The 8,883-nt window shown below is 42.8% G+C and overlaps 1 protein-coding gene and 1 pseudogene across 1 annotated transcript; both read left to right on the plus strand.

Moving 5' to 3' along the window:
- Positions 1-3,347: 3,347 nt before the first annotated feature.
- LOC120679151 (BTB/POZ and MATH domain-containing protein 2-like) lies at positions 3,348-4,988 on the plus strand. The gene is made up of 2 exons (XM_039960665.1): positions 3,348-3,486; positions 3,576-4,988. The coding sequence occupies exon 2, from the start codon at positions 3,668-3,670 to the stop codon at positions 4,490-4,492; it is 825 nt and encodes a 274-aa protein (XP_039816599.1). The 5' UTR covers positions 3,348-3,486; positions 3,576-3,667; the 3' UTR covers positions 4,493-4,988.
- A 2,195-nt stretch (positions 4,989-7,183) lies between these two features.
- LOC120679152 lies at positions 7,184-8,648 on the plus strand (annotated as a pseudogene).
- The last annotated feature ends 235 nt before the right edge of the window (positions 8,649-8,883 follow it).

The raw sequence follows: 8,883 nt of genomic DNA on the forward strand, positions 1-8,883 counted from the left end.
AAAAGAACTTTCTCTGTGCTGCTGCTGCTTCAATTGATTGATTTATCTTCAGTGTGTGCATCGGTGGTTGAACTAAGTAAGACATTGCTAGCAAAGTGGAGTGTCAAAAAGTCAGCCCACTATTTCTGCATTTTATTTGTTTTATTGGATAGGTAAAAGTGCTAACAGTGAATATGATTATGCAATCACACAAATGACCAATGGATGTTTTTGTATGATTGTTGGTTACGATGGATACAATATTATAAAAGATTATAATATCCCGAACATAGGGATTTCTCTTTAAAAATTGTAACTCCCAATGCCTGAATAGTTCAATATTTCTTTATGATACATTAGTAGAGATTCAAACACTCACATTCACACATGTACATACCCTTATAGATAGACTAGGCTAACAAATTCTTGAGATTGACGAGATCATCATATGCTTCTCGTTGTGCACATTGTTAATCACTAAAAGAATAGCGCTAGTTGAAAAAAATCTAAAAAAATACGAGCACATATGTGAAAGTTGAGAACTTAAACAATCTTACCATTAGAGCTACTCTCAGTTCGCCGTGAACGGTACGATATGCGTAGTTATTTTCATGAAGTTTTTTTAAGAAAGTCCGATAAACTAACAAAATATAAATGTGACAATCCAAATGGAAAATACTTTGTTGGTTGTAATAGGAAATCTCCTACTAATTAAGTGTAACATCCCTAAAACTAACTTGAGCATAATCATGTCATCATGTGCATCAGCGATTAAACTTAAAATTGGGTTTGAATTAATTTCCGGAATGTCCGGATTTCAATCCAGAACCTCTGGGTTGAGCTGACCCGGAGTATCCGGGATTACTGTAGCAAACACGTGTCAAACTCACATCTCACTTGATGCCACATCCTCCCTCTGGTCCACATGTCAGCCCAACCCATCTTACTCACCTGGGAAACTCCTCCCCCTGCTCTCTCTCACTCCCTCATTCTGTCCCACCCTTTCTCTCTCTACCAAGGCCATGGAGGAGCTCCCTCTCCTCCCCCAACATTGAAGCCCCCACCTCGCCGGAGCATCGCAAGAGGACGCCGAAGATCGACGCCGGCGAGCTGCACCACCCCACTTCATCTTCTTCCTTGAAGCTTGGAGCTTCTCCTCCATCTTCTTCACCTCCCTCAAGCCTCAAGCAAGGAAGACGAGCTCGAGCTACACCAAGCCCTCCCCACCATTTTCAAGACCTTGCCGGTGTTGCACTCGTCGCAGGTAAGCTCATCCCCTTCTCCGATCTATTCCCCATTGGCCTAGGTTAGAGCCATTGGAGAACCTTCACCATTGATGACCTAGAGCTCTCAAACCCCAATGCATATTGGATTTAGCTATCAAAATAGACTCCTCGCGTTCCTATGAACCTTTAAAAACAAACCTCACCCCAAACCGAGGTCGGAATCGCCGGCAATGAATTTTTTTGTGTTCACATGTCGAGCTGCCGTAAACTCTGGGATTACTGTAGCAAACTCTGGGGTTAATATAGCAGTGCCCGGAGTATCCGGGCCGAAACCCGGAGTATCCGTTTTGTCTGTCCGGAGTGTCCGGGAACCCCTATAATGTGGCCCTTTGATAGTTATTTAATCACATTGATTTTAGTTATACTTAATCCCCATATGTACTATATATTTAGCCTCTTTTATCATGGTTTTGCACTAATAAATCATGTTTCTCATATCATATGCATCTCATAGCAATCATTCATAGCATATATACTCATTTAGCATCATTGCATTCGTGTAGAGACCGAGACGCCGGATCAAGAGGCGGGTGAGCACGAGCCGGAGACGGGGGAGGCGACACTTTCTTTGAACCTCAAGGCAGGCACTACTATGCATCCTTTATTCTCTATTTTGGATCAATTAAGTATATGTGTCTTGTTTGCGCATGAGTTATCATACATTATCTATGTGTATCAATGTTTGATTAGAACCTATTTGATGCATTACCAACCTTGATTAGAACATAGCATAGTTTCGGTAGAAGTCGAGAGGTGGCAAGGTCACCACCGCTCGCGAGCTATAAGATGTAATGTTTAATTCCACCTAGTTAGTCAATGGTGAATAAAATTGAGCAATTACGAATGGTGATTCGGACTCGGGCAAGTTTGGTAGATCCATGTTGGGAGTGGAACTCAAATAGTTAGACTTGCTTGAGTTGATTAAGGACCGGCGTAATCGCTTTGATACTTGATCACTTATCTGTACAAGCCACATGCTTAATAATGGGAAGGTAAGCCAACTAGCACGAGTCACACATTGCCTTGATCAGATTCGGTGCGAGTCGTGATGGAGTGTGATCGGTGGTTCCGGTGCACTTGTCCTTCCCGACCGTTCGCTCATAGCCGGTTGTGTTTGTGTGAAAAGTTGAGGCATGAATCAACACTTATCCTTGGCCATATGTATGGTCGTTGGTCTTGTCCTCGTGTGAGTAAAATTGTACACCGCTGCAGGGTTTTCGATCTATTGCAATAGCCACGTTTTCGGACATTGAGCACGCTCTTGTACTTTGACTTTAACGTAGAGTCACCGATTGGAGTTCATGAAAGGTTGAGCTTATGATACATGATCATTTTACTTATGCAATTTTATTGATGTATGCTTTAGAGATCATTGATGCTATATTTTTTGCTTCTTACAATTTGATCAAAGTAGATGTTTTTTATGCAAAATTAAATACCATGACCTACCCTTGCTACTAACCAAATGCATTCTCCTTGAGGTCGGGCAAGTATATACCCATATCAGATAAGTCCTGCGAGTAACCTTTGTACTCATGGTGCTATCGTTAAAGTTGTTGTAGGTGATACGTAGCCGGAGGCCGTATTTGGTTACTTCTACCCCGCGGACGGAGGTGCGGGTGAGGAGTAGAGAGCCGGTGGCTAGGTATATAGTGTTTACCTTCTTATTTTGCGCTATGTATGGAGTACACGTTTAGTAAACTTTCTGCTGCAAACTCTGAAAAACCTGATGTAATGAACTTTGAATCTCTTTGTAATATAAACTTGTGTGTGGATATACTTATGTAATGGTATTACCGTTGTGCTAGTGGAGTGTGTTTAAATCTTGGGCGCTGCTCATAACACATTTCAAGAACTACCGGGATTAGTCCTTTCTAATTGAGTTGATCAATGGACGATGACTCGATTAGGCGGAATTAACTTAGAGTTTGAATGTTTTTGGAAGAAATTTGATAATAGCGAGTTGAATTGTTTATTTTTTGAATAATCAACTTCAATGTTCTTTTAAACGGTACGGTGTTCTGCGAAGTTCGTTATATAGGAATCTGAGTTCGAAACTCGAAAGGCACCGTATGTCCATATTATTCCTGCACCTGTGGGCAGAGAAAACCAAATAAAATAAAGAAGAAATAAAAAGGCAAAAGAGGAGCAAGGGTTTCTTCATCGCCGTCTTCGGCGCCACCGCCGCCCGCATCCTCCGGCCAGGCTACACCCTCCGAAGGTTCGACCGCCTACACTATCTCCTCTTCTTCTTTCTCTCCCCCCTCCAGTTCGCGGTTATGAGATGATTGCTTTCTTTCTCTCTACAAGATTCGGATTTCAGATTGGCCATTGGCGCCGCCGCCCTGTCTGATCTTCCCATCAACTCCGGCTTTTCCTCCTCGCCGCCGGCGCCTTACGGAATGATGACCTCGAAGACGCTGTCCACGAGCGCCCCGGAGACGGAGCAAGGCACGGATGTCTTTCGCATCGTGGGGTACAGCCAACAAAGGTTGGGGATCGGAAAGCCCATCAGTTCCGGCATGTTCTCCGTCGGTGGGCATGAGTGGGTGGCTGGCTTGTCCCCTGATGTGGACGAACATCTCGTCATCGCTGCCGTGTTGTTGTTGTTACCGAGAAACACTAAGGTGCGGGCGTCCTACGAGTTGAGGTTAATTAATCAGAGAACTGGGTTGCCTTTCTCGGTGCATAAGGCGGCACCGAGGGAGTTCAACAATGATAATGACGGTAGCTGTTCTGCTTACTTTCTGATAAACCGAAGTGTCTTTGAAGCGCCACCTGTTCTTCAGGATGACTGCCTCACCATGGAATGGACTATCACTACTATCAAACAACCAAGGATACCTGAAGTCAAATCTTTTCCCAAGATTGTGGTGCCTCCCTCTGACAGCGCACTGCATTTTGCCAAGCTGTTGGAAGAAAAGAAGGGAGTGGATATCACATTCAGTGTAGGAGGACAGACTATCGTAGCACACAAGATGGTCCTGGCAACAAGGTCACCTGTATTCAAAGCAGAACTCTATGGACCTATGAGGGAGGAGGGAACAGAGCTCATAGTAGTCAAAGATGTGCAGCCTGATGTTTTGAGGGCCTTTCTCCATTTCATATATACCGACTCTTTGCCTCCTTTGGATGATCTTGAGGAAGACGATCATAGTGAAATGATCCGTCACTTGCTTGTTGCTGCGGATCGATACGCCATGGAGAGGCTAAAGCTGATGTGTTAGAGTATCCTTTGTGAAAATCTTAGTATTCAAACTGTGGCAACCACACTGGCTTTAGCTGATCAACATCATTGTGACATGCTTAAGGATGCCTGCATTGAATTTATGGCCTGTCCAAGTGTTATGGATGCTGTGGAGGCAACACAAGGCTACAAGAACCTGAAAAGAACTTGCCCGTCTGTTGTAGTTGAAGTGTTGGAAAAGATAAGTAGGTTTCGGAAGAGATGAACAGCTCATCTTAAGTTCAGTCTGTCAGTAGAAAATTAGTTTACGCCACAATGAATAGCTTTGCTCGCTTTTGGTATAGCAGCATAGGTTATCTTGAATATGGATGAACTGCTGAATGTTAGATAACTAATCTATCAGAAAGCAGTCTAGTTTTTAAGTTATTGGAATAGCATGCTAGTCTTGTTATATCCTCTCATCCTAAACTACTACTGGTTAGTGAGTTCTTTATGTTTCATAAGCATTATGCTAACTGTGTCTTTTGATGTCTAAATGTATGCATTGCACTCTTTCCCATCATATAAAAATTACCATTAGCATTCTACAATATTTTCTTTCTTGTGGGCACCATTTGCTGATTATTGAATGTCCCTGTAAGTTTACACATACTGCTATGATGACCTGAACCATCCTAAATAAAATACATAAATATTAATTCTGGTATTATCATAAATAGGAATAATGGTATCTGTAGCAGCATTAAATATGAAGCCTGCTAGCTTCTGCTAAAGCAGCTCATCAGAACTTGAACATATCTAGATTAGCAGCTAAATGATAGATAAATGCTAGTTTTGGTTTTGCTATATCTTCTCACTTTAAGCCACTAATGGTTAATATAGGGTACCATAAAGCAACATGCTGATCGTATTCCTTGATGTTTCCATAGAGTATTTATCATTAGCCTTTTGCAGAAAGTTGCTTTTAAGTAGTGCATAATAACATTTTTGTAAAGATGGCAATAGGGCATCAACTACCGCAACGGTTTATCGAGAAATATTAATTCCATGTTTCAAGAGATTAAGCATTGAAAATATGTATGGCTTCGAGTCTTCGACACTGTCACAGTGAGCTTCTGTGGAAATAAAATTTCACCATTCTCATTTGACAATAGCTGTACACCATACACAATATAGTATGCTGGGAGTGTATCCTCTAATGAATATTCATCATGTTTAATTCATGCTTTGGTAACTGAAAAAACAAGTATTGGAGTGTGGGAATTCGTTTGCTTTATCAGCTGTAGATTTCATTTGGAAATTACACTATGATGGTTTTTATTGCCTGGAGTCCAGATCGATAATGTTTGCTTGCCGCCTGTTCTACTTGTATGTGAGTGAATCTAGTTGCGCATAGTTGTGCAAATGGGATACCAGTTACTCATCACGATAAGAAACACTCAAAGTAAGTCAGGTAATACAGTCAAATAATTTTTCGTTGGACACCACAAAATGCCCACTCTGTTTCATAGAGTTTATGATGTTAGATAAAAACTGTTCTAGCAACCTTTTGAGTGTGGCACTATTTCTCCCATCCAACATTTTAAACTAATATCATCTTTAACCTTATTGATCACCAATATCTTATCTCCAATGTTTATATTTTCCTGTATTTGGTAAGAGTGAAATCTTGATGTTCGAGTACTAGCATTGCCCTCTAATATGAGTGACGAATGGTTCTAGGTTCTGTTAGTAAGTTTGGAGTCTGAATTAATTTTAAGCATATGTAACTTGTCCGCGTTTTGACATGCTAAAGGTGATTATAGAGTATAGACATATGGCTCATGAGTTGCTGATTCACTCGAGAAGGTGATGGTGCTGTACCACCACGCAAAGCTGATGTGCTATATTGTAGCTAGCATGATCTTCTGCTTTTCGTCATGAGATTTTCGTATGCTGGCAAGGTTATTTTTGGTGGGTGTAATGTGCACTCAAGTTTGCATTGGCATGCAACTAGTTTTGACCCTTGATTCTTTTTTACCTGGTGTTTATATCTAGCACGAACAGAAATATTCCTTGACATCTCCTCAAAGTTTTTATGGTGAAAATTTCATGGGTCATTTTGATCCATGCCACTACAATTTTTTGAAGTTGGATTTCATGTTGAAATCCATGCCATTGAGTGACATGATTTTGAACGTGACACCCAATTTCACGGAGTTGTGGTGGCACGAATCGAATTTTCCCAAATTTCATTCGCACCAATCAAGGAAAAAAAAAGAAAACTGGAAGTTGAATATGCTTTCTATCACCATTAGATCGAGAATTTGATGTATGAGACAAAATGGTGAACCAAAAATTAAAGTAATAAAACTCTTTCAGATGTGTTTGGTGTTCTCAACTTCTCATAAGGCATTTACCGTCGGTTATAAGCTTCTTGTATAGCTGTATTCATCCAGACCAATTAGTCTATATATAGAGCCCATATGCTTCATCCTATTTTCCCACTTTTAATACTTAGTTAAAATTTGAAACCAATCCACATAATTTTGATGCGAATAGTCCTACCCAAAGCCCTAATTGACAAACATAAAGTGCATCAGCAGATTTCTGGTTGTGAATTAGCTTTGCAGGTCTAGTCCTCCAAAACATAAAATGAATAAATTAAATCAATAAAGATATTTGGTGGCAGTTTGGGCCTTAAAGTGCCAATGTGCAAGTGCAACCCAACCCATTTTGGCCTCGCATTCCTGAGAAACAACGCCTCTCCTAGCCTAGCTCTCCTCGTCGTCTTCTCCGTCTCCGCCGCCGCCGCTGCCGCCGCCGAGGGGGGTTCTGTGGTCGTCTTCTCAAGGTTCCTGTTTCCACTTCCCATGCGCCCCCCTTGCAAAATGCGCTTTCCCCCATCACCTTCTGATCCCTGAGCTTCCGCAGCAGAGAATCAAGTTGAGTAAGCAGCGGACGAGCTCGCCGTCGACGCCTACAGGACATGGCGGCTTCAAGGACGGCGTCGATGTGCGCCCCGGAGAAGGCTCAGGGCACCCACACGTTCGACGTCTTCGGCTACAGCCTGCACAGGGGCATGGGCATCGGCCGTCGCGTCAGCTCCGGCGTGTTCTCCGTCGGCGGCCACGACTGGACCATCCACTTCTACCCGGATGGGTACAGCGAGAGATGCAAAGATTGCATCTCTGTTCATCTTGAGCTCCTGAGCAAGGGCGCCGTAAGGGCGTCCTGCGACCTGCGGCCTGCGGCTGGTGGACCTGACCACCGGGGTGTCGTCGTCCGTGTACAGTACAGAGCACAGGGTGTTCAACCAAAACGACAGCAGCTGGATGGCTCCACAGGAGGGCGATTTCAAGAGGAGGAGCGAGCTGGAGGCATCGCCTTACCTCCGGGACGATCACCTCAGGATCGAATGCGTCATCACTGTCCTGAAAGAACCACGGCTGTCTGAAACCAAATCAGCCCCAAGGATTGAGTTGCCTCCATCAGACATCACAGAGCACCTTGGAAAGTTACTGGAGTCGGAGAAGGGAGCGGACGTGACATTGAGCGTGGAAGGAGAGACCTTCACAGCACACAAGGCCATCCTCGCGATCCGGTCGCCAGTATTCAAGGCAGAGATCTATGGGCCGATGAGCGAGACAGGGATGCAGCTGATTTGCATCAAGGACATGCAGCCTGCTGTCTTCAAAGTGCTTTTGCATTTCATCTATACAGATGCACTGCCTTCCATGAGTGATCTTGAGGGAAATGAACACGGTGAAATGAGGGAAATGAACACGGTGAAATGATCCGGCACTTGCTTGTCGCTGCGGATAGGTATGCCGTGGATAGGCTAAAGCTGATATGCCAGAGTATACTTTGCGAAGGTCTTAATGTGCAGAATGTGGCAACCACACTGGCTTTAGCTGACCAACATCATTGTGACTTGCTCAAGGATGCCTGCATTGAGTTTATATCCTCTGCAACAATGGATGATATAGTGGCAACTCAAGGGGTCACGGATCTCAAGAGAGACTGCCCTGCTGTCTTAGTGGATGCATTCATCAAGATGAGTGTTAGCTGTTAGGTAAATCTAAATGTCTAATGTTGCCTACTCTGGATGATAATTTATATCAGTTGCATTCTAGTTCCCTATGGCTGGCTCGTGATATATCTTTATATTTGTGAACATCTTGCTTAATTATCTATTCATGGGCTCATTTTATGTATTGTCTGTTTCCTTATCTTAAAGGTTAATGTTCTGACTGAATTTCATAGAATGCTCATTTGTAAAGTTTTTTCCCCCCAGTGGTACACATTGTCATGACACCAAAAGCTATATAAGCATATTCCATCGCCGATATAACAACATTAGGTATAACAATAGCAGTATTTTCTTGAAAACATATATATGATCATCTTTGACTATAAAAGCATGCCATCTATATGGTTACACATGATTCC

Source organism: Panicum virgatum, chromosome 6N (genome assembly GCF_016808335.1).
Source record: "Panicum virgatum strain AP13 chromosome 6N, P.virgatum_v5, whole genome shotgun sequence".
Classification (NCBI taxonomy): Eukaryota; Viridiplantae; Streptophyta; class Magnoliopsida; order Poales; family Poaceae; genus Panicum; species Panicum virgatum.